We start from the raw sequence: 26,650 nt of genomic DNA, 5'->3' as shown, positions 1-26,650 counted from the left end.
CACCGCGTCCCCGACACTGGGGGGTCCCCACACTGTAGTGGGCCCCCAATGAGACCTCCTCCTTCCCCAATAGCCTCAGCCTGATCCACCGGTTTACAAACAGAAATCAAAATATGAGCCCCTGGGCTATAACATAATGCAGGCAGTTCAGGTTGTGCTCTGTCCCTTTAGAAGCATTAAATCTCCTCCGTAGCACTAAATGCCTTGCACGCCAGGGTCTCTGGTGAGCCCCTGGAGTCTCTTAATCCTAGCAGACGTAGAACAGATAGTTAAACATTTCTACTTAGCTTCCTCTAAGAGAGCTCCTTCCCCCTTGGCTGCTGAAAGAGAACTGCCTTCTAGTCTCAGCCCTGGAGTTTGTGCGCCCCAGGCCCTGCCTCTTCTGGTCAGCTGACTTCCTGCAGGTGCAAGCTAATTCCCTCATTCCTGCTGCCACAGTAAGCTGTAGCTGTGGGGTTCCTGACTGACTGCCAGGGGCCTCTCTCTAGGCAGTTTCTGCCCCTAAAGGAGCAGGCACCTGCCCTGCAACAGAGACATAATTTCAACATGGTGGTTGGATTGTACCTGTAGGCCTTTGTTTGAACTAATCCAAAGCCTGTACTGTATCTTAAACTTTTGCTGGCTGTTACTATTGAGCTGCATTTTTTGTTACTTTGACAAACTTAAGGTATGTACCTCTGCACAACAGTGGCTAGGGTCTCCATTTTCTTACTGTTGACCCTATTTTCCTTTTTGCCTCTATAGTTAATGTCCATTGTTATAAAGCAGTCAGGTGCATAAGAATTAGTCCCTGACTCCAGACATGGAAAAATAAATATTCTTATCTGAATAACATCCAAGAACAGGCTGTTATATGCTTTAAATTTTAGTAATCATGAATTAATTTTTTTTCTTAAGAATGATACTGGGTTTTGCCTTTCCTTAACTTAAGGCATAGGTTCTTGACTTTGCTAATGGGTGTGATGGAGTGATGGATATCCTGCCATTTCCCATTTGCTAGGTTGCTAGAAAAATCTCACTATTAAGAATTACAATCCTAAATTGTGTTTGTTTCCTTGTTGCCTATCAAAGTGTTCCACTTTTAAAAATTGCTATTTTTGTTACAAGGTCAGGAGTGTTCCTCTTTTATATCACTAGCTTCTTTGTGTTAGGAGACTAAATACCTGCCAGAAGTGGGACTGAATTAGGCCTTATTTCTCTGAAGGAGTGAATTGCACATATTTTGTACTGGGACCTGAAGGAGGAGATGAAGGTGTCATTGAAGACTTTTGATTGGTGTTTCAGAAAAAATATATTACATTTCCTTAGCTGACATTTTTTAATTAGTCTCTTGATGAAGTTGGGCATTTATTTTGGAACAAGCAACTGAATTGGTCATCCTGAATAATGAAGCCTTTGAACTCTGTTAACAATTAACTTCTGATAATTAATGCTAATGACCCCTTTTGTTGTAAAAGTTATGTGGCAAACAAGGTTCCTTGGGTGAATTTGATATCTTTTATTAGACCAACCCAAATGGTTGGAGAATAGTTATTAAGCAAGCTTTCGGGTTCAAAAACCCTTCGTCAGAACCCGAAAGCTTGCTTAATAACTATTCTCCAACCATTTGGGTTGGTCTAATAAAAGATATCAAATTCACCCAAGGAACCTTGTCTGCCTATATCCTTAGACCAACATGGCTACAACCTAAACCCATGTGGCAAACATGCATATTGTGTATTCTTTATTTCTCTGTTTATATTTTTAAGGCTGACAAAGAATTTGTATGGTCTTTGTGGAAACGCCTGCAGGTGGCAAATCCAGATCTTACACAAGCAGTCAGCTTGGTTGTGGAAAGGTGAGCTTGGAGATTTTCCATAAATTTTGAACCCACTCTGGTAGGTGTCTCTCTTTCATGACGCACAGTTTCATGTTAATTTTTTGTTTTTTGAACATTGAATTGTTGGAATGTTACAGAGCTGTATTTCATTAAAACTACTCATATATATTTATACTTTGAGAATGCCTAAAATCTGTGAAGTCTTGTGTCTTTTTTATAGATCTAAAAATTCAAAATCTGTGCTTCATATTGAGCTGCTCCATTTTCACCAGACTGCAACTTGTATCTTAACTCTTCTTCTGTGATTCAGGCCCCAAACAGACTTTCATTCTAATGGTGGACATTTTTGAGACATTTCTACTGTTAAAATTTTTTCTGGGACAGGGAGCAGTATAGATGTACAGTCTGTAGGACCCCCTCCTCCCCCACTTTGTGTTTTTCCCCAGACCAAGGAAGGTACTGGAATAGTGGGGTAAAGCCCCCTGCCTAATTCCCAGCCTAGGGAATCTCAGTCTGAGGAGACAATGGGGAGTGCCTGCTCCTCCAGAGCAAAGCAAAGCAGAAGCACTGCTGGTGTGTGGCTCTTAAAGTGCTGTGTGCAGGGGAGGAGGTGTGGTTTCCCCCCCCCCCCCTTTCCCTCTCTTTCCAGCATTTTCAAACTTGCATCCATAGCCCTACAATGCATGGGGCTGCAGGTGCAGGGCTGCAAGTGCTATGTAGCAGGGAGCTTGTTCAAAGCTGGTGCTTGCAGCTCCACTGGGAGCAGAAGGAACAGTGGGACAAACCTTTTAGCCTCTTCCCCAAACCAGGCAATCCCTGGCTGGGGGAAGAGACAGGGAGCATTGCTGTGCTGCAGCCTACCCCTCCCCTCTCAGGCCAGACCAGGAGAAGGCCATACAACTGTTCCTTCTTGCAAGAATTTCTCTTGCAATGGGGGGTCTTTCAGGTTGACACCTGGCAAATCTCCTCGGAGGGGCATATTTTCCCCAGGAAATACTGAGTGAATGCTTGTATGCTTTTCATTTCATTTCTCCCCACCCTCTACCCTCCCTTCATTTGTATGCTTTTCATTTCTGTAATTGCTGTTCTTCTAGTAGCAGTTTTTGCTTCTCAGCCAATCGGGGTGGGGGGGTGAGAATGCTCCCCACCAGCTACTAATTTGACTGAGAAGCAAAAACCATGGCAAAAATAAGAGCAGAAATGGCACTGCTCACCACAGGATGTCACTGTACTGTTGGTAGGTTGTGGAAAAATGTGATTTTTGTGGGGTTTTAAATAGAGATTTTCTGCTTTTTTCCTGTGGAAAACTAAGATCCCTAAATAACACATAGGAAGGCCAGAAATAAAACTCGGTTCTTTTTAATTTGAATCTCCAGTCCTTTCTCCAGTAATTGTTTCTGAACCTAAATCTATCTCTGAACTTCTTTTTCCTTTTTTCCACTAAAAGTCACAATTCCAAATCTTTTACAGGTTTAGGTGTCCATAACTTTTACTTAGTCAGTTTTTTTGCTTCATTCTTTTACCTCTCCACATATTGCTTCAGAAAGTTTATTGTCCTATCGTCAGGCAAGGTTCTTTGAGTCAGTGGTGATGCGTAGGGGGTTCATGGGGCTGCACGTGCACCCTCTGAGTGTGCTGGTGCACCCCCTGACAGGTGATGGTCAGGGGGGGCAGGTGGGAGCACCTGTTGGCGCAATTGGCTGTGAGGGGACCCTCTCCGGTCGCTGACTGGTTGCTGGGGGGGCATGTGTCCCCCTGACTAAGGCAGCACCAGTTTCCCATGCTTTGAGTAGGTGTGATATCTTTTATTAGACCAACTGAGTAGTTGGAAAAAGGTTCTTAGCAAGCTTTCAGGCACAATCACCCTTCTTCAGGCATAGGAATTCTCTGCTGTTCTGAGACTCCAAGAAATAAGAGAAGCTAAAAGTGTGACAGGATGTCCTGTCTTCCGCTTCAAAGGGTACGAAAAATTTTCTGTGCCCACATGCTAAAATCAGCTTGAAGATGTTTCCTTTTTACTAGTTTGTATGTCAGAGGTATCTGTAGAACCAGAATGCCATTGCTGGCATTGGTGCTGGCCCAAAGACTATGACAGAAGCAAATCCATGAGTTAATTAGTTTATGAACACAGGAAGATTTGAGAAATAATGAAGCATGGTACAACTGATAAGAAAACAACAGAAGCACTTCAGTTGCTCATAAACCTCTCAGAACTCTATGATGCAAAGAAATGGGCATAAGGTAATAGCTTTCAAAATGAGGATTATTGTATTTTTTTTGTCCTTGCTTTGAAATACCAGTTTTAGTACTCTTAGCAATATTTAATCTGGCAAGCCTAAATAAGGGTGCATTTTGTAAAAGGGACCACTCCAAGCCTCTGGTGCAACCAAGTTAAATGAAAGTCCTCTAAGAATACAAAGGTGAAAGAAACTTCATGGGGAAGACTTTCCCAAAGCAGCACCTGGAACAGCTGCTAGTTTAAAGTTCTGATACAACAGACAGCTTTTGTACTGTGCCATGGCATCATCAGAAAATCTTAATTTAGGATTGAGATGAGTTGGTCTTTAGTACTTGGGACTTAATGATGTAAATAGCACAGGTGTCGGCTTACATTCATGTTCCATTGCGTCATGCCACTAAACATTCAGTACTTGGCTAACTTTCAGTGCTCACTAGAGTATTATCTGTGGTAACAATACAGCTAGTTCTTATACCATCTTCCAATAAGTATCATGGAAACCAGTGTATGATGAGCATGGCAATAACACTCCCTCAAACTGGAGGATGAAGAAAGCAATGCTTCTGTAGTAATGGCATTAAGAAGTTACATGTCTAAGGGCCCCTTTAGATGTTCAGGTAAAGGAGTCATAGGATCTGATGTGTGATCCACACACTTGCGCCTCCTACCATGCCACATGTGCATGGCAGGAGGCATGATTCTGAGATCCAGCATCAGATCCAATCACAGCTAATTGTTGGTACAGGGGGAGTTCAGGATTGTCATTCCACATTCCTTGTGCACCGGCAAGTAGCAAGCTCCTGCACCTGACAGGACTTATGATGTGGCTGGGAGTCCTGCAGCTAGCAGGACTCCCAGCTATGGGGGCTACACGTACAAATTAAAACTGGATAGAAATCAGCTATAAAGTTATTGCATATTTTTGAACTCTGACTTTATAGCTGGATGGATCTTTTTATGGCGTGATACCAACTTTGCATATGTAGCTGGTCTAAATTGTGCATTTAACCAGTTAATTGTGTAATACATGTAATGTGGTGGGGGGGAGGGGGCTATAGGATCAGTTGCTACCACACATTATGCAAAATGGAATGAAGGGTAGGGAATAAAAAGAATACATTGTTGGAAATAAGTGTGTTACACGTCATACAATCAAGTCATTTTATTTTTGTAGAGTTGGATGAGATTTCTCAACTATTTTTTTTTTTTTTAAAGTACAATTCTTTATTTCTATTCAAGATAGAATAGATTGTTTGTTTATTTTTAGTAGTAGTTGGTTTTCCTTTATTTCTAAATTTACAATATCAAAATATTTCCAGAATAGTAGTTTAGCTGCCCCCGAAATTAAACTGGTATCTTTTTGTGGCTATAGTGGTGATTCCTGAAATATAGAGAAAATATTTCATTTTTCAGCATTCTTTGCAGTTCTTACTGTGTGACTGTAACTACATTCACTGTTTTAATATTCAGATACAAACAAAAATTATCTTTACTGTGCAAATGAGAAAAGCCTTGGGGATATGTAAAAGCCTCCAGGTATTTTCAAACAAGCCATTGTAAAAGTATATCTTATGTTAGTGTACTTTCCAACTACTTTAAATACTATTGATCTCTGTATTATGTAAAAAGAATGCTATTTCTAGTTCACTTGCCTTTTGAAACACTTTTTTGATGATAAAATTAAATAGGGAAAAAAAAACATTTAAAAATAAAGAATAAAGGTACTAAAAAGCACTGACTTAACAGGTAAATCTGTTCAGGTATTAAAAGTATATTCCATAGTGGTGGAATATCATCATGATATTTTTCAGAGCTTCTTGTAAATTTTAATTTAGCACTTCTTGATTGGAAGCCCTACTTAAGCATTTTCTTGTTTACCATAAATGAAATCTTAGCATTGGTTTCCCCCACCCCCACCCCAGCATATTTTGATTTGCCTTCAGGCTCCATGCAGACTCTATCCCTTTTTTCCAAAATGCAGTATTGCTGGATCCTTTGCTTGGTCTGGTAGTGAAACAAGTTCTAGGAGGATTAAATAGGCATACTGTCTTGCTAGACTTATATTCTGATTACATAGCTAAAATGATCAAATTTAATCTAGGAACAACTAAAACGATGACAGTAGAGACACTTGCAGTGATTTTTTACTTTCTTTTTAATACCACCATGTAGGGAAGATACTAGATAAATTGTTAAAGAAATATGGTGCCTCAGATCATACTGGATTATTTTGCCAGGTTAAGATACAAAGATTTACTAGCAATGAAGAACACCTTTATACACAACAAAAATTGATGACATGGTAAGTTTGTGTAAAATAAAGCATAGATTTCCTCATTTGCTTACTTACATCTTCTAAAGGGCTCAAATAGCATGCAGTAGACTTCTTGTGCTGGCTTTCTGCATTGCTGTTATGAAAATTATATTAACAAGTGAAAACAGGAAGTGAATGAGACAAATACTGGGAAGTAAATAAACTAATGAAGCTTTAAAAAAAAGGATTAGCACTCCCTCTCTCTTACTTCAAGAGAGGTGTTTTTTAAAAAAAAATTAACATATGTATATTTTGTTTTAACCAGACTGTAGTAGTTATCACTCAGCAAAGTGGACAGAATACTAGAGAATAAGGATATAACCTTTGCTTCTAAGGTCAAATAGTTGTGGTTGTCTAGAGTTGATGAAAGTTTAATATCCTGTTTCATTAAAAATTCTCAGAACATTGAACATAAGTCAACATTCCATGGAGAAGGAAGTATTATGCAGCCTGCATGTGTGCATATCTGCATATCGGAGCACAAAATATTGACATGATAATTGCAGTCAAGCCTGATTGAACAGTGGCCTCTGGGAATTCAGCTGGTGTTGTACCAACTGGATGGCTGCTCAGGACACAGTTTGAAATGCAAGGTGCAAGTTAGCACTTTATTCAGCACAGGCAGGCATCATTTAAAAATCCTTGGGGGAAACCCTGGTGATGTGCAGATGTTAAAACAGTCTGTTCTGAAGTGCTGATATTTTGAATGCAATAAGAGACTTGTACGTTGTAGATCAAAAATGTTTGCAAAATTAAGAGCAAAATATGACACTTAATTTTTTTCTTATTTGTCACATGCTCAGTATAAAAATATTGAAAAGCCTTGTATGTGTATGTATGTAGAGTAGTTTAAAATAGGTGATTTATTACAATATGCTCCTGATGAATGAAACCATTCTATTTAGATTCCAAAAGAAGAAACAGTTTTCTTCAATGATGCCTTTTTATTGTATGTGGTGTGAAATAGTTAACAGAACAAGTAAGAGAAATGCCTTTATTATATACATAAGTAGATAATTTAAGAATTGGTGGAAAAAAATGAGAATTTCAGGTTGTTTTTTCTGTAAGTAGGTTGATTCAGCTTTAAAGATTTACATGCTTAAGTCTACCTTCTGTAACAGCAGAGTTCAGGTAGATGCGTGGTTAGGTTACAGAAAATAACTGGCTCTTTGAAGAAATATAGCATGAATGGCATTCATATTGATATTTTTTTTCCCTCCCAAGTCTTATCAGTGTGTTAAGTACATTTCTCTTAGTATTTCAAAACAAGGAAATTAATGATATGTTTCTGAATTAGACGATGCGTGTTCACTGTGAAATGTTGGTTTTGTACTCCTAGGATCTGAATGAAGAGGAATTGAGGTATATTAGGAGACCAAAATTAATTAGCCCTATTATCAGCTCCTTTTGACTTAAAGGCAACTGAAAGTTTCGAACTGCAAGATTAGGACTTGGTTACAGATATAGACTGATCCTGTGGCTGACTTCTTACGGGCAAAAGTAATTGCAGGAGTGGGACCATATTTACAGTAGCGTAGGGAGAGTGCATCATCAATGCCTGTATTAGTCAGATTTATTTACCACTGATGTAATAAAACATAGATGTCAGTGAGTATGCTCACTTTAATTCAGTTCATATGTAAAACAGTAAAAAAGATCAGGAGACCATAACTACATTTTTAGAAATTTCTCCAAGATATGCACAGCAACTTGAAATATTACTGCCTTTCCAGCTTCTGTCCCCCATTTATTAACATAACATAATTACAAGCATCGTTTTTAATTTAATAGATAAATAGTGATGAAAATATAATCATGATTCGACCACAGAGCTCAGACTATGCAAGCTTTGTTTGATATTTAGGACTAACTTTGTATAGTGCTGCTTTTTCAATAGCATGATTAAGATGAGATGATTAATGAAGTTATGAGCAGCTTTCCAAATAATATTTCAGCCTATTTTTATTTAAACCTATTTTCATTTAACTGTCTAAAAATAGTACAGTGGAGCTAAGTACAAATGTTTATTTATCTACAAGAATGGTTAAGTATAGGCTATAAATTAAGACCTATGGCAGGACCCAAATATCTTTTTCTCTGTACTGCTTTTATTGCTGCTTTGCAAATTTATTACATGAAATAAAATGTATTACAAAATTCATTTAACTTTTATTTTGCCAATCTTTAGGTTTTTATAAAGCAGGTTCTATTTTCACACCTCATGCATAGTTAAATGTTTTCTTATAGTCTAATATTTCATTTTGACAACTCATTAAAAATGGGCCAAACCCCAGAAAATATGATCTTGTCATGTCAAATAATACATAGTGCAGACCACAACACAACAACAAATGTTAGTTATGCTTTAAAATAATTTGCAGATTTTTGGCTTTTGGTAGATAGTGAAAATTGAAAGCAGATAATCCATGTGGTTAAATACAGCTATGTTAAACATTTAAAATAGGTAGTACTCATGGGGAAAAAAGATGGGAGCATAAAACTTGTACAAATTGACAGCCTCTCTTCACTCCATTTTTCATCCTAAAGAAGTCTGCAAATATTCTTCGCTCACATCATTATTGCTCATCAGTGGTTCTAATTAGCTAAACAGGAGTTTGTCTCAGTCATTGATCATCATCAACTTCTTGACAGTGCATGGATTTTTCCCCACATTTGGGTGAACCTTTTTAATGTATTGTAAATGTATGACGCGTGTATTAATAGAATGAGACAACGATTTTTCTCTGTATTTGTTACCTTTATAAAGAGCAAGACTTTATATTGCCATTTTAATTGAAACTCTTCCTTACAATGCAGCAGGAGATCCAAAGATTCTATAGTGGTTGTATATAGTGGTCTTACTTAGTGTGTCTTTTGGGAGCACCTCTGTAATGAGTATTGGATGACATCCTATACCACCAGGAGGAGCTGCTACAAGTTTCCGCTAAAATTTCTTGTATATTTATTGAATTATGAGAGGTTTTTTCCCCCCTTTAGTTATTTGTGACAACTGAGATGCATTTCTGGTGACAGTGTCCAGGACTGTGTGCCACATTTGTAGCCTGCATGAAGAATACCCTAACAAGCTTAACATTTTGAATTACTAAATAATATTTTGTCATTTATCAAATTAAGTATATCAAAGTAGTATTTATATCAAAACGTCATTGTTAAAATTTCACTGTTTTCTATTTTTGGTAAGGGACCCCTGACTTCACTTTTACTTTGTTGTCATTCAAGAATTAAAGTATTGCATGTATTTAGCTTTAAAGTTGGAACATCTAATAGATATAAATACCCATATATAAGTACCTTTTCTCCTGTTTAGTACAGGACTCCTCTTTCTGATATCTAATCCCAAATTTTTCATTTTCGAAACTCTAGTACAATATAGTTCCTAAAATTACAGGGCTTCATAAATATTTGACTACCAATAAAATGCCTGAATTAGTTGTGTACACTACTTATTAGCTATCCTGTAAAGCTTGCCCATTCACTGCCTTCTGGTCTGGTTTATTCATTTGATTCCAGGTTTTTTGATTTTTTTTTTTTTTTTTTTTTTTAATTAAAAATTTGTCACATTCTTTTGGGGCTTACCTTGAGAAATCTACACATCAGGTTTTCAGATCAATTATTTTATTCTGAATGCAATTTTAATACCTTTTCCAAGTGATGGCTGCAGAACTTTGTCCGAATAAATTAGCTCTGACCCTGGCTCTGGGGCCTGGATGGAGCTGCCACCGCCAGTGCTGTTAAGCTTTTTCTGATCCTCGTTTTTAATTGTGAATGGGTTTTTTAAACTGTGAATGGGTTTTTATTATTTTTTAGTGGTATCATTTTTCTTTCTTGAAGCCAGCTGAAATCTTGAGTTCTAAAAGTTAATTGTGCATTATGGGAAAAGTATATTTTTAACTACATTTTTCAGTTTTGTTGACTACCACTGCATTCTTGTGTTATGAGAAGAGTTGCATCTAGAATCTCTGTGCTCTTCATCGTGTCCTCTGTTATCGGTCTCTTCTCAATGGAGGTGATACATCCCCTAGAATGGCTAGATGTACACTCCCTTCCCCCCCTCCCCCCCCATTAAGTACCTACTTATTTTCAGAGTGCTCTGCCCATTATCACTTAACTTTCTGAGGGAAATAAATTTTACTTGGTATTTCACCACCTATAACTTCTGTACAACCTATAATGCCAATTGGCATCTAGGGTTGAAGAAAGTAGTAATAATAACAATAGTAATAGTAGTAGTGGTAGGCCGAGGCTTTTGATGCACCTTTCCTATATTCAGTTTTCTATGTTTAGTTCAAATGTCAAGTAGCCAGCCCACTGTCAAAAGTCTCAAGAATATTTTCTACATCTTCTGAAATAATTATTTGTTGAGTATTCTTTGTCTCATTTGTCCAGGCCCTGTTACCCTGAATTGTCTTCCTTGAAGTGTATTTTTGTTGTTTATCCTTAAGTGTTACAAATGTGATTCATCCTTTCCCAGTTCTTTCAGCTGTGATAGTGTAGCACTGGTATTAGCATATATTAGTACTTATGTTGCAGCAATGAGTTAGATTTAAAAATACCATCATAGAACTATACACCAACTTCTACAGTCATTGCATAGTCTTTATGCCAGAGGGGGCTCACCAGGGTTTTGCTAGCCATGTGTGGCTCACGTGAGCCCACTGAAGACATAGGGCAAAATGTGCGTCACTTAAACATCAGTACAGCATGCACCTGTGAAGTGAATGACTGTTTATGTTCATCTTTGTCAAATATTTAGGTGGCTTAAACCCAAGACAAGGTTGAATAAATATAGGTATACCTTTTTTGTTTGTTTTTCTTTATGATGGGAATCTTTAGTAAATACCAACTATGTAAGATTAGGCATAATGTTGGTGTGCATGTGTTAATATAAATTTGATGAAGAGGATAGAACTACTTGTGTATTTTTTCATGTTTTTATGCTATGCTCTTCATCTTAGTGACTGAGCTAAAACTATGCTATAATTGAGATGACCAGTCTTAATTAAATAAATCTATTAAAATGCTTGTATATCTGATTATATCCATAGATTCTGCCACATAATCCATATAGTTTAAATATTACCATATTTATTTGGTCCTGGCTGACCGTGTGCCTTGTTCAAAACACACTGAATGGAAATCTTTGTACTGACTTTGAGTGGGCTATGAATCAGATACAGTATGATCAGCACAATACAGAGCTTACAAGACTAGACAAGGATTCTTCTTAGGTGTTTTATAGTCCTAAATTGATAAACTTTATACAACATTTCAAGCATGTTGAACCTGAATTCCAATAACTGAAATACATGAATTTCATCATTTTACATGACACACATCTTTTTTTAAAGTTCTTTTGCAGTAACAAGACGGTCATTCCAAAATTATTCTGCTTAAGTGTGACTATGCTAAACACCCAATAGCTTTATTTGTAATAACAAATTTTGTAAAATAGTTGCTTGCAGTTCTTTGTTCTGAGGTAGTAAGACAATGTTGCTCACAGAGGCAGTGCTTGTTTCAAGTCTTTAAAAATGCTTACTCAAAGTTTTGTGGTCTTCTAAAATCAAAACCCTATATATAGTTAATGCTTTGTCCCACTGAGATCAGATTCAAAAGTTTAGCACTCTTGGGACTCTATTGGAAGGACGTAATGTCAAAAGGCAATAGAGGCAGAACAATTTAAGCCAAAAACGCACAGCTATCAACAACATTAGAAAATACTTGCAAGGGCTGAGGGAAACTAATCTTGTGCCACAATATATCACCTTTTTTGGTTGAGTATGAAATATTTTGTTGCTTCTGTAGGCCAAACTCAAAGCCTGTGTTGAGCATCTTTGCATCCCCTGCTCTTACCATGTGTTGTTCTTCCATCCTCCTTCTACTTCAGGAAGACCTTGTAACCATCTGCTCTTACCCTGCAAATATTCCATTTTCATTGCACCAGTGTTAGAGGTCCTATATAGTCTCCTAGTCCCGTCTTTTCATCCAGTCACAGTCTGTGTTTGTGTCCCTTCTTTTTCCACTCCAGATCTCTTTCTTTTTCCATTCTGAATCATGGGCTACTGTCTTCTCTTTACCTCCAACTCCCTCAGTGTATGTTGCAGCAAGTTAGGATGGAGGCAGCAGCTGCTCTGTAGTAACTATCTGTGTGTCTGCTTTTACCCCGTGAAAGGTAAGCTGTGGTAGTTTACAGCTTGTTCACTGAGAAGCAAGCTATCTTCTTTTTGCTCCCTGACCTTGCCTACCCTGCAGTAACTTTTTGCGTGCCGGTGCCTCATGGCTCCATGGGCTAGTTATTTGCATTCTACATAGGGGTTTACCAGACTCGAGGAGGCTGATGGCTGATTTCTTGGGCAGATCCTGGAGCCAGCCACCATGTTTGCAGGCTGAGTGTGGTGCCCCCCCTTCCCCCCAAGTCTGCCTAAGGGACTCCAGCACTCCTGCCCCTTCCTGCAGATTTCCAGATGGCTCAAATTCCCTTGATTAAGCCTAGGGAAGCCAACTCACACATTAAGCATGGATTAATGACTTCCCTGGTTTAATCCTGATAACTAAACCACTGTTTCAGGCCATTTCTAAGCAGACATGCTGCATAAATAGCTGCAAAGGGGTAATGGACAACCAGGAGGCTGCACTGGGGTCTGAGGAGCCTGGCTAGTTGCTGGCAGCAGGTGCACACATGCAACAAGTTGGGCCAGGGCTCTGAGGACCTTGGTATAGCCTCCTGGCTACCTCCCAGAGCTGGCCCAGGACACTGCCTGCTGTCATATTGAATGAAATAGTTTGAATGTTTGTAAAGATTGCCCATTAGCCAGTTTCAGGTAGAAGATAGGATCTATCTCCTTATCTAGCTCATTGTTTTGGAGCTACGTGCGAAATGTCCTGACTTCGCCTAAAACCTTAATCTAAATTGTACCTTTAGAAATTTTTTACAAAGAAAGTAAATATCCTAAATTCCGAGACATCAAAGCCTAAGGCCTTTTAACCAAATTGCTAAGAAAAGAGTATTTACAGTGATATGGAAGTCTCCCCAAGAATAATTTAAAAATGCTCAACAAAGGTAATTTCTGTTGAGTAAGATCCGAGCCCAAATTTGGGAGTTATGATGAATTGAGTAGGAGGAGCCCAATGACGGCAGCTCACTCAATAAAAACCTGTAACTTACTGTCCCAATTTGGAGGTGACTTCACTTGCAGAACAACGAAGGAAGAATCGCAAGTATAAGGTCGGATTAGATTGATCGCCTAATCAAGCCTCTCCGTGAACACGAATCTCTTAGTTCACGCTGAAGCCACGGAGCACCCGAAAGGGACTGAAGGAAGGGGATGTAGTCCTATCACTGGTGAGCCCAGCTCATTGAATCGTATTGCTGAGGCCAGCCTATTGAACCGTACTACTGAGGCCAACCCATTAAATCGTACTACTGAGGAATGAAACCATATTTTGGTATTTGGCTTCTCGGAATTCTAGGATTGTAAGTATATTATGAAAAATAACAGTATTGATTCAAATTTAACTTTTAGTTGTAATTGTAGTTGTTTTGTAACACTAATTCTTATAGCATTGTTTGGGAAGGAAGTGCATTCGGAGCATTGTTTCTGATATATGTAACTATTGTGTTTTTAATGTTTGTGGTGTTTCTTAAAGCTAAGCAGTGTTATATACGTAGCAAAGAGTTTTAAAATAAAATTGTGTTGTATAAATTAAGTGTGTAATCATTGTGAAATCGTGCAATCAACTAACTACTCCCCCAGCCAGTGCATCAAAACGAATCAGTAAATTGTGTGGGATTTTCTCTATTCCATAACCCATTAGAGACACCTGCCTCTTGCTGTGAGCAGCCCTGCCATGTCCCCCTTCCCTCCCCACCTTCTACCCACCCTTCTGTCCTTGCTTCTCCTTCCCCTCTGTGCTCCAAGGCTGCAGGGCTTCCTGCCCTTTTCTCTGCTTGCTGGTAAGTTGTTGGTGTTTGGGGGGGGGGTTTGCATTGAGCTTGCCATTTTTTTTCAGTCTTCCATTTTTCGTGGAGCCCACCTGAATTCACAATTTCTACAAAAATCGTGCAATTGCGAATTCACAGTAGGTCCCTAATTACAGTTGATGGCACTGTAGAACAGATGCCAGGAGTTCTATGTGGCCTTCAGTTTCCCTTTTTGATAGTCTGATTTTTTTCACCAAAATCAATAGGCTTCTACCCATCGATGCTTAAATGATACTCTGACATTTTAGAATTTAATATAGATGGCATTCAGAAGTTAGAATGTTGCATTCAAATGGAGCGATGTGTCATAAAGTTGAGTATAAAGCCTCACAAACTCAGCTAAATCTGAATTATCATTATGCCAACAAGAAAAAGCTGCTTATGCTATTTGAACTGAGTAGACCCCTAATGTCTTTTGGAAGAAACCATGCAGATCAGTTTAGGTTTTCCTTTATGATATTTCAAGTCCTGGTGTTTTTATTTTTTTTAGAATAAAGTTGTCTTACTATTGTAGATGTAATTTGCTGTCACTTGCCATATGCTGCCTGATTAATTCTGCAAAGGCTGTCAGCCTCAGATAATTTAATTTTTCTGTGCCTTAAAATGACATTCATTATCAGGACATGAAAAATTCAAATGATTAGCTGCAAATTATGACTAATAAAGGGTCTTTTTGTTTGTTTGTTTCTAGAGAAAAACAGAAAGCTGAAGTCAAGGACAGGAAAGTATTAGAAATTTTGCAAGTCAAAGACAACAAAATAGAGATGCTAGAACAGGTTGGTAAAATGTTTTAAAGTATGCCAAGATGCTTTTATAACTGAGTTCTATCCAACATTGCTAGATTTGTGTTTCCTGATGTGTTAAAATGACTTGATGTCATTGTACCTCATTTTTTTTAACTAGGTCTCTCAAAGAAGACAAGAGATAACACAACAGTTGAGCTCATTTGAGGTGCTCATAATTAAATGGGTAGAGGGGGAGTACAGTAGCTTTTTCAGAGAAAGGTATTGTATTCTAGCTCTTGCTTTCTGTGTTGGTCTGCTAAGCAAGTCTTGATTATGTTGACTTCTGGCTGAGTATGAAAAGTAATCTTTTCTGATACACTGCAAAGCCCAAGTAATGCTCTATTTTTAAAGAAAGTTCTAGTTATGAATAGACTTGAGATTTCCATGGTCTGGTTGGATGGGTTTTATATATTTGTCACGGAATGGGGTCCCCAGGGATGGCCGTGATTCCCCTAGGGATTCTTGACCATGCCAGTCCTGCCCAACGGCCACCATCTTCCTCACCTGCCATGTCTTGCTGGTAATTATAATAAATCGGGAGGCTGCCCTCAAGTTTGTATTCTGGACACAGTCTTGCTGGACCCCACTTAACCCTGTGGGTTCTTAGACTCCTTTGGGGTCCTGCTTCAAAATGGATGCCTCACGGTACACCCTGAGCCTTATGGGCTAGATGCGTGGCTCCAAAACTACCCTTTTACCATGCCCCAAGCCTCACAGATGGCATTGTCTCTTCTGGGGCCTTGCTACAGCTCAGCCTCTTGCCTTCACTGGGCTTTCCGCAGCCCAGACTCTGTGCCCCACACTGGCGCTGGGCTCTCCACAGCCCAGTCTCTGCACCCCACACTGGTGCTGGGGTCCCCACACCATAGTGGGTCCCCAATGAGGCCTTCTCCTTCCTCAATAGCCTCAGCCCAATCCACCAGTATTTATAAACAGCAACTTAAACATGAGCCCCTGGGCTATAACATAATATAAATGGTTTAGGGTATGCTCTGTCCCTTTAAAAAGTCAAACTTCCCCCAGCACTAAGTGCTTGGTAGGCTAGGGTACCTGTTGAGCTCCTGGAACCCCATTAGCTTAGTCTGCAGTATATCAGGCAGTGCCTGGGCAATTCTTCCCTGGAGGCTCCTTCTCCTTAGCTGCTGCCAGAGGACTAAACCTCTAATCCCAGCTCTCGGGTTTATATATGCCCAGGGCCCTGCCTCGTCCTGTCAGCTGATGCAGGCTACAATACAGGCTGGTGCAGGTGCAGGCTAATTTGCTTGTTAGCCTGTTGCGATAGTAACCTGCACCTGTGGGCTTCTGTCTGGTTCTTTGGGCTCTCTACCTAGGCAGTTTTTGTTCTTGGAGGGGCTGGCACCTTAGTGTCCTGCAACAATATTACTTTTATATATTTAAGAATACTCACATTTTAAATAAAGAGAATAATAAATGTGTTAACCTAGTTGTAGTACTTAATGTATTCAACTGTTAATATATAATAATATTTAGCAACCTAAGTCTAAAAAATACTGACAAAACATATAATAAATAGATACATGAGCAGTTCTTGTTTTCACTTGAATTCTTTATTTCAGCCCATCAATTAAAAATGAACGTTTTTAAATCGCTAAGGGGAAAACAGTAAGTGTTGATCAAAGCCATTTTAAAATTGAGAAAACATTAAAAACCCCCCTAAAAATATTTTGTTTTGATAATTCTTAAACTTAGACAAAATGATAAATATTTTTATAAAAAACTTAAGCTACGATCTTAATAAAATCCATTTATTATACTAAAAGTGTCCTGCAGTAAATATCCACCAAATGTAAAAAAAACCCCAAAACAAAACAAAAAACCCACTAATCAAGTAATACCTCAGTTAATGAAGTAGATGCATTCCATGATGTCACTTTGTTATCAGAAACGGTGTTACCAGTGGTAGAAATAACATAGGAGGCATAGGAATGCATTCCAGGACACTTCAGGCTGCGCGGGGAGTGGGGTGGTACAGTAGGAAAATATCATGAAATACTCAAAGGCCCTCCACAGCTCCCCTGCCCTGCTCCTGTCTCTCATTTCCACCCCCCTACCCACAGCCTTTCTGGTGCCCCTCGCCCCTCACCCACAGCCCCTGCTCCCCCAGCCCTGCCAGAGGGGGCCCCCAGCTGCCAGGGCTGTGGGCCTGGGTGGCTCCCCACAACCGTTTGCACTCCTGGGGAGCAGGGGGGATTTGAACCCCCCAGATCTGTGTGGAGGGCAGGCGCAAGCTCCGAGCTTGGGCTCCTGCCCTGCTTCCTTCCCCTGGAGCCTCCATAGCCTGGTGGGCAGAACCCGGTGTGGCAGGGAGCAGCGGGGCTACGCAGGGATCGCCTCACTGTGGGGATCTCTTTGCTGCTGCGAGCTCCGCCCTGCCCTGGCAAAGCGCCTCCTGTGCATGCCACTGTTTTGGGGGACACAGCCCCATACCGTTGCTCTCACTGCAGCTCTGTGCGCATCACCAGGGTAGTGCAGAGCTTGCAGCAGTGAGCAGCTTCTCCGCATGGCTCAGCTGCTCCTGCCACGCTAGGTGGCACCTGCCAGGCTGTGGAGGCCCCGGGGAAGGGAAGCAGGGGAGCAGGGAATAGTGGGTCCTCACAGATAAGCTACTTACCACTGTGAGCTCCACGCTGCTTCCCCACTCTGGGACCTCCGCAGCCTGGTGGGCACTACCTGGCGTGGCGGGGAGCAGCTGAGCTGTGGGAAAAAGGTGCTCACAACTGCAAGCCCTGTGCTGCCCTGGTGACGCTCCCCCTGCATGTAGGGCTGCACAGAAGGAAACAGCATGGGGTTGTGTCCCTTAAAGCAGTGGCACACCCAGGAGGTGTGTCAACAGGGCAGCAGGAGAGGAGCTCTCAGCAGCAAGGAGATCCCCATGCGGCCCCACTGTCCCCAGCTGTGCTGCCTTGTGTCTGCAGGGCTGCAGAGGAGGCTGTGGAGGAGGGAAGCAGGGCAGGAGCCCAAGCCTGCAGCCTGTGCCTGTACAGATCTGGGTGCTGGTTCCCCCTGCCCCCTGGATGTGTGTGCGGCAGTGGGGAGCTGGCCCTGCCCCTCCCCTGGATGAACCACCCTTGGCCCCATCCTGCTCCCTGCTGGGGCCCTGCAGCCGAGCATTGCAGCCTCAGTCCCCAAGCCCTGCCCAGCTTGGCAGCAGCCCCATCCCTGCCCAGCTCCCTCCCTACAGGGGCCTTAATCTTCCTCTCCCCCCACGTACCTGCTCGAGCTGCTCTGGAGGCTGCCTGGGGCTACGTGCCTGTACTGTACATGCATGTGGCGCCCTGTCTCTGCCCTCCTCCCACTCCCTCCCAGCTCCCTGCAGGCTGGAACTCTGTGAGCATGCATGGAGCTCACTGCAAAAAATGCAAAATCCATGGGTTTCTCTGGTAAAATGAGAAAGCTGCGGGTTTTTTTCAATTTTGGCGGGGGGAGGTTTGCCAGAAAGCGGCTGACTTTGTTATAAAGGAGCTTCATTTCTAGAGGATTTGTTAACTGAGGTGTTACTGTAAACTCCCTTAACAAGTCTCCCCATAACCTTCCAATTATTACCTTCTCTGAAGTTCAGGGAAGAATGTAAATTAAGAAGTAGTAACTGTCAGATTAAGGGATGATGGGAGAAAAGGGGGAAAAACGGTTGGGGCTTCTGCACTGACATGCACCTTCTTGCTTTTAAAGTAAGAGAGCATCACTGTGAGCACTCTGGTGTATTGCATCTCTTACAGTATCATAGTGGGGAAGTAGGCTTTCTGCTGCATCTCTGTTAGCAAAATATTGACATATAGTTTGCGGCAACATCAGCGGTGCAATGTCTTTAATGCAGACAGTCTTTAATGCAGACAGTTGTCACATGAGCACTGTCTAATTCTTCATCAGTGGCCAGCAGTAAAGGTTGGGTGCTTGGTGGAGTTCATGCTCTCCCACCGGTTCCGGAAGACATTTTCTTCTTGGAACACTCCCATGGCCTGAGGTGACTGTTCACCATAGGGTACTTTAAGGCCTTAATGACCCAATCTAACCCTGCTTATAACATTTACCTTATGTGATGCTTATATACCTGTTATTTTTATTGAACAGTTGTGTGTTGAGTGGTACTTTTACAGTAATTGCTCTGTATTCTTTGTTGTTAGACAACGTAAAAAATACCTGTATGAAGAGTACATAATGACTAGAGCGCAAGTAGTGGGTATTATAAGCACATTTAAAATATAACTTACAGCCCACACTGGCCTTATTAGAATTTAATTAATGAATAATTCTGCTCAGTTCTTTGTAAATGATTTTGCAGGCGCATATATGTTTTTTCATTCTTCAGTGTTTCTCAGGTGTTTAATGGAACAACTACTGCATATTGGGCATTTCTGATATTTTCCCCAAATAAACTCACTTTAAAATCCAAGTAAATAGTATAAAATGTTATCCTGGCTAGGACCACTTATTGTAGTAGAGGTAAAATGCCTGTTTGCTGCGTGACATGTTTTTACTAGATTAGGTCTATGGCTAATTTTAAGAATACAAAAATAATATTTAGGAGAATGTCTTGATTTGCATTACTGCTACTGTAAAAGTTTGAGGTTTCTAAGTAGAAAGAGAAGAACATCTAATGAAAATGTTAAAGCCAATGTCATCTTGAAATGTAATTTTTTTCTTAATCCAAGATAGGGTTGTCCAAATTCCTAGTGGCCAGGGGCTGTGCCAGTGGAGCTTAAGGTCCCTCCCCCAACCTCCCTGGATGAAAGCTCTCTTGACAGTATGGGTCGGTGCCTTCCCTTTCATTGTGGGCATGTGGCCCCACCTCTCTCTGCTGCCCCAGGAGTGGATAGGTGGTCCCCCATTTGTCCTTATAAGCAGGTGCTCTTGCTACACCACTTTGCTGGCTTGCTCAGCTCTGTTCCACGCTGAGCAGCACCACCACCACCATGACCTCTCCTGCTCCCTGGGAAAGGGGCAGGAAGTAAAAGCTGGAGAAGGCTTTCCTTTTCCAAAGAAGGATGGGGAGCCTGGAGACCCTGACTGCAGCAGCAGCTAGAGCAGGGAGGGGAGCAGAGGCTACCAGGAGCCCTTGGGCTGCAAATTAACCCCTTATGAGCCACTTCTGGGCTAGGGCCACCCACTGGACACCCCGGATCTAATAGATTTGTTTTTAAAGTACCCAGTGTGTGTGTGTGTGTGTGTGTGTGTGTGTGTGTAGAAGAATCATGCAGCCTTCAAAAAATGTAGCAACAATTAAAACTCCTCCTCTTCTGTCCCTAGTTATTGAACTAGTTAGACCATGTATCTTGCTGGACATTGGATTTGGACGTTACTGGGGGCAGAGGATATAGACTGTGTATCTTGACCTTGTTTCCTAGTCCAGGGTATTGAGTTTGATACTCATCTTGTTCTCCAAAGTGTTCTGGAAACTGGGGTATTGATAATTATAATTCCATGCTGTGTTAAGACTGGATTTACATAGTGAGAGGAGCATTCAAACCCATTTAATTATTCTGGGGTTGTTTTTTGTTTGCCCATCTGAAGAATTGAGACTTTAAATGTGTAATTAATATGTAAACATACTGCTCATGAAGGTATCTGTGGGTGCGTCTACATGAGATGTTTACTGCACAGCTGTCTAATTAGCTCTACGGTAAAGTCTCTGCATCTATACATGAAGCTCTGTTAGGCCCCCATAATCTAATAAATGTCACTGTATGTTAATATTTGTAAATACAAGTACTGTCCTGTGGTGGTGTTATTTACTGTGCAGCAGTGCACATGTAGATGCTGATGGGGCTGGCTGGGGCATGAGGGTGCTTCAGTGCAGGGGCTGCCTGATGGCTAGCCCCCACGCTGAAGCACCCTTGTGTCCTAGCCAGCCCCTCTACAGCACGTTTGGCTGGGTCAGAGCAGTCCTGGACTGGCAGGCTGACCTCTGGGGCCTCCTACGAGGTGGGCCTGCTCTGACCCAGCTCAGCATGCTGCGTTCCTGGGCGCACATGTAAATGTGGCACCTGGAAGCAATAAACTTTGGCATGATATATACTGGAGTTTATTGCTTCAAATTAATTGCTCGTGTAGGTGCACCTAGTTTGACAGTAATAGGAACTAAAGTTGTCTTCTATAAAATGTCTTCTGTAACATTTCAAGTTTCTACTATTCAGTCCACCAGCCTGTCACTTTTAGGGGTATTTTAATTAACTTTAGATTAGTTTATTTCCTGCTTGTTTGATGGACCTAGAAGTGAAAAGTCCCTTTATTACCAGCCTTTTGAGCAGCTCGTTGCTGCAAAATAAGGTTTTAAATACTTTTTTTCAGCTGTGTTTGAAGGCTGATACTGTAGGAGGAAATTGTTACAAAATTTGAAACACACAAGTGCAAAAAAATTGATTTGGTAGTGTCCCCTTTTTATATTATGGAAATGAGAGAACATATTTCCAGCAACTGAGGCTTTTGTTTCAGGCTGTGAATGCTTATGGGAAGATCCTGATCTAATTTTGCATATGTTGAGGATTTGATGTTTATTATTTAGTGTATGATGATACAGTAGTCACAACACAAGGAGAGACACGTTCATAATTTTATGTCCAAATTTTGCAGCCAGCTGCTTGCCTCAGGTGTAGTATTGTGCAGATCCAGTAGTGTTCCATTAAATGCATGAAGAGGACATTCAGACGTGATGTGATTCGGAGTTTGAAAAGGGACACCACAGTTGCAGTTTGGTGATCTACTCCAGTCCCTTCAATGTAAAAGAAATCCACATCTGCTCTGTCTTGTCCTAATTTGGTTTAGAGAAGATCAAAGATGTTTAGGGAGATCAAAGCCAGCTGGTCTAATGGTGGGATTTGTAATAATCATCATCTGTATTAGAGGGTGAATTGAGCCACTCTTGCAGGCATCTTGGATGTTAAATGAGTCTTGCTCAAGTTGAATTGCTGTTCTCCAAGCAAGCTGTCTATATTTTAATTCTGGACATGGTGGGTTTAAGTGATTTTCAAGTATAGGCAACTGTGAGTAATTTTAAAATTTTAGTTCATAATTTAGATAAGGCATTTTTTCTTTTTAAACAGGGGAATATGTTACTAAGATTAGGGAGCCATTAAAGAGGGGTAAGTCACATTGTTTCTGTAATGATTCACATTGCTCGGTTGAGTTGTATGAGAACTGTTTAACCAGATTGGAGCACGGTATTCCACTGAAGAGTAGACCAGTGCTAAAGCTGCTGTTCTCAGCATCAGCTACCCAGGAATTCCCAGTGAGTTTCTGAAGCAAATTATTATGGGTGTTTTACTTAGCTGCTCTCATAATTAAATGATTTTTATAGGATATTGTTTTATTTAAGATGATTCCTAAATAATTAGGAGTACCATTATAACCAGGGATTTGGGTTTTTCATTTGTAGCGGAAAAAACTTGGCAAAATGTGGATTTCTCCTTAAAAGGGGAAAAACCTGGGAAGCTGCAGGTTTCCCCTTGCAGGCTGGCAGAGTTACAGCCTGCAAGGGGCTGGGAGGAGCAGGATGCAGGGGGCAACATGTGCATGTGGTGGAGATCAGCTCCCACAGCTCCCTCCAAGTAAGTCTATGAGGGAGGCATAGGTGATGTGTGGAGGGGCAAAGGCGATGTGTCAGGGGGTGCGGGGGCACATGCTTCCCCCAGATATCTGCACCTGCAGCAGGGTGCAAGGTTGTATCCTGGCTGGACCAGCTCTGGGCAGCAGCTGCCACCTCTGGCCCAGCAGGTGGGACCAGGCGCAGTAGGTTGCACTGCACCAACATAGTCGCCAAAGTGAGGCTCCTCCTGCTGACCTGGCAGCAATGGGGGGCACAGTTCTATGCCACTGCTGCTGCCACACCTCACCCTGGAGGCCATGGCGATGTGGCCCGCTGGATCGCAGAGATGCTTCTGCCCAGAGCTACTCCAGCCAGGCTGTGGGTGTGTGAGGGTTGGGTGCGTGTTTGTGGTGGTGTGCGTGTGGGGGTAGTAGTGAGCAGTGGGCTCCCCCCAGAGACCTCTGTGTGTGGGAGGGGGGCGGTGTTTGTGGGGTGTGTGATTGTGTGTGTGTGTGTGTGTGTGTGTGTGGGAGAGTGGTTGTGGGGTTTGTGGGTACAGTGGGGTGTGCATAGGAGCCCACCTGCCCATGTTCCCCAGAGCACCCCATGCACACTCTGAACTGACTCCGGCAGGAGTGGATCAACCAGATGCACGCACAGCCCTGACTGTCCCTGTGCCTGCTTCGCATTGCCTGCCCATGGCGTGTCCTGCCATCCCCCAGGCATGCAGTGTGGTTGGGATGGCTTCATGTTGGACTGTTTTTCTGTGTAGTTGCTGGCCCCAGCCTTGCGGTACTGGCAGGGACCTGCGTGCAGGGACCCTGGCCTGCCCTGTGCCTGTTTCAGACTTGCCTGCTCACGCTTAACAGCTGCAGCACTAGCAGTGCTGGTGGGGCAGAGGTATGCTTGGTGTGGGGGAAAAGCAGCCTCTTCCCTCAGCTTTGCCCAGTGCTTTCTGCAGCAGCTGTGTGGAGTCTTATCTAAAGTATGCAGATAAGATATATAAGTATTATTCTTGCTCTGGAGAAACAAGATAGTTGTGTAACAAGGGCTATGTTATCACTGTATATGAATTTTCTTGAGGAGTGCCTGGAAGGTCATGAATGTAAAGATTAAACAGCAGAGGCGCAAGGACTAATTGCTGTGGAAGTTCATTGTTCAGTGTATGTGGTCTACTCTTAGGCTAGGAAAAGAAGTTACACACAAACCTGTTTAAGTGATCAGAAAGTAGTTTAAACCTGTAATAGAACAGAAGTTCAGTGCATATAAACCAGTTTCAAAATGGTTGAAACTGGTTTATGATAAACCTGGTTGAATGTAGTATAAGACTTAACTGATTTGGGTCAAACGAGTTTATGAAACTTCTGTCCCAGTCCCCTTGCTGGTTCAAGTTAAATCACGGTCCTCCAGCATCCCAGCATGCTTTCCAGCTCTGGGCTGGTCTGGGCTCCGCCCCTCTGCTCCCTAGCTAGAGTAGTGAGGGGTGACTAACAAGGTGATGTGGAGGGCAAGCCCGGCAGGGGATGTAGCCCAGTCTGCAAGGGGGAGACTACCCACTCCAGGCAAACCTGGCTGTGGTCTGGGGCTAGGCAGGGGGTTTTTAACACCTCTTCCCCTGCTCAAACTTACTGCTGGCTGCGATTGTGGACTGGAAATCCCAGAGACACCTGGAAGAGGAAGTGATGAGAAACCTTGCAGGGTCCTGCTGCTCTGATTTTGGACTGCAAATCCCAGAGGCCTTGGGGCAGCAGGAAGAGAAAGAGAACACACAGAGAGCTGTGCTCTAGTGCCGCCCAGCTTCTGGCCTGGGCCACTGCAGGCATGTGGCTTCATTTCCTGAATCAGGTAAACGTCTGTTCACTTCTGTTTCAATTTAATCTGTGCAGTTTAAAGTAACCTGGAACGACTGAATTGATTTAGCCTCGGGCTTGTTGACTGTCTGTACTTAGCCCCAATATTATCAGAAAAAATCTGGAACCATCTATTGTTAAGCACGTTGTCTAGGAAATTAGTAGTTTTAAGACATGGTATGATGTGCAAGAACTTTAAGATGAGGCCTTGTCTCCAGATTGTATCATACACACCCGAGAGATCAAGAAAAACAGCTGCAGTTTTTAGTGACTTTTCAAAGCCATTTTCTATATTTGTAGTCATGGCCATGATTTGATTGCAACATTGTCTGTTTGGTCTAAACCCTGCTTACTCAAGGGGAATATGATCTGAAAAATTATATATCAGTTTTTTTAAATAATTTGTAAGTTGCAGGTAAGGCTAGTGGATGGTATTTCTCAACTTTCTTGGGATCCTGCCTAGGTTTTACTATTGCTATTATTTTGTCCTCTTAAATATGACTGGTAATTTTCCAGTTTCCAAAATATTGGTAAAAAACTTTGCTAGCCATTGAATGGATTTCAGGCCACAGAATTTTAAGAATTCTGGAAATATCTCACCAGGCCTGCAGCTTTTTCCTCCTTTATGGATCTAAAAGCCTTTTGCATGTCATGTACATTACAAGGTTGGGAGAAGGAAGAGGATGATGCATTGGAGTGTTTCTTTGACTTTAAACACGATTTCACTTGTCTTGTTAAAAGCTTGTCAGTGGGAGTCTTAGACAGGGCAGTGATATGATTGGCTATTGCGTCCAATTTAATATAGGTTTTGGGTCTTGAAGTGTCAGTGCTAGAGCCCAGTTGACATAAGAGAGCCTAAGCCTTTCTGCTTGAGTGAGTGAAATTAAGGTTTTCCATTATATGTAACCATTTTTTTTCTTTGAGCCTTATCCAGAGATTGTAAGAGCTCAGTGGCAGTTGTGAAATTTGCCATTTTAAAAAAATTCTTTATAAAGACATCCTCTGTCTTTATTCCACCTTGGTTTATATTCTTTTCTAAATCCTCTTGGGATACATATCTTAGCTGCTCCTTTTATTACACCCACTTATCTCATAATTTTCACGCACATAGCTGGATGGGGAGAGAGGACCTTGTATTAGTCTACAACATGCAAGATTGAGCTACTTTCTACTCAGCCCTCTGGCAACAAAACTAACCACCTGATTTGTGTTTCATGACACAGAAATCACAACAACCCAGCCCTTCTATACACTGCAAGGTTTTTAGCAACTCCCCACACAGTCAACATCGGACAATTTTATATAAAGTTGGAATTCAAATTCCAATAATCAAATCAGTTCCAAAGCCCAAATGGAACTTTAATAAAGCTGACTGGATCTCTTTTGCAAATCAAACTGACTTTAATATAAGATGAAGATTTGAGACTTTGGGTTATTAAGGGTGCTTTTGAAGACTGGTTGTACAAAAAGTAAATCAACTTAATTTAGACATTTGACAGAGAGAATGTTGCCTTTGTTTTTTTATGTTAAACTTGTGCTGTAATATTGCTTAATTTTTTTTGAAGTTTTATGTATTAATGTTTGTCTGAACAAATTTTGCCTGCTTTTTAGAATATCAAAATTATATTAAATCTTAATTTTTCTGCATACATGGAATACAATAGGTCTTTAGCACTTTTCAAACATGGGTCTTTTGCTCACTCTGTATCAGAGAGTACAAAGTGTGCCTCCCACTTTAAGAGGTTGGAGGGAAGCAGCCAGCCTGTGGAGCTACCCACAGGTGTGCACTGTCCCAATTAGGTGGCCAACTGACCTTGTGGCAGGTGCCTGATTGGGTGAGAATCAAACCAGCTAGAGTATAAGGATAGTCTCTGGAAACAGTAAGAGTAACATCTCTCTGCTGAAGGGCTTGTAGCAGAGTATATCCTGGAGGAGGACACTGCCAGGGTGAGCTGTAGAAGAAATAAGTGGAATTGCCAGCCTGGGAAGCAGTCCTAGGTGAGGCTCTGACATTGGGAGTAAGGTCTAACACAGGGGTGTCCAACCTTTTTGAATGTGGGGCTGGATCACAAACTTTTTATCACCCAGTGGGCCGGCGAGCCAT

At 41.5% G+C, this 26,650-nt stretch overlaps 1 protein-coding gene across 1 annotated transcript in view; it reads left to right on the top strand.

Moving 5' to 3' along the window:
* The window catches only part of CNTLN (centlein), a 383,712-nt gene that overhangs the window by 30,830 nt on the left and 326,232 nt on the right, over window positions 1–26,650 (top strand). The window contains 2 exon segments of the mRNA XM_025201267.1: window positions 1,749–1,837; window positions 15,063–15,147. Of these exon segments, the coding sequence (XP_025057052.1) occupies window positions 1,749–1,837; window positions 15,063–15,147 (174 nt within the window).

The sequence above is a fragment of the Alligator sinensis genome, unplaced genomic scaffold (genome assembly GCF_000455745.1).
Source record: "Alligator sinensis unplaced genomic scaffold, ASM45574v1 scaffold917_1, whole genome shotgun sequence".
NCBI classification, from domain to species: Eukaryota; Metazoa; Chordata; order Crocodylia; family Alligatoridae; genus Alligator; species Alligator sinensis.
The sequence above is the reverse complement of the archived record's forward strand: the minus strand, read 5'-3'. Positions and strand labels throughout refer to the sequence as shown.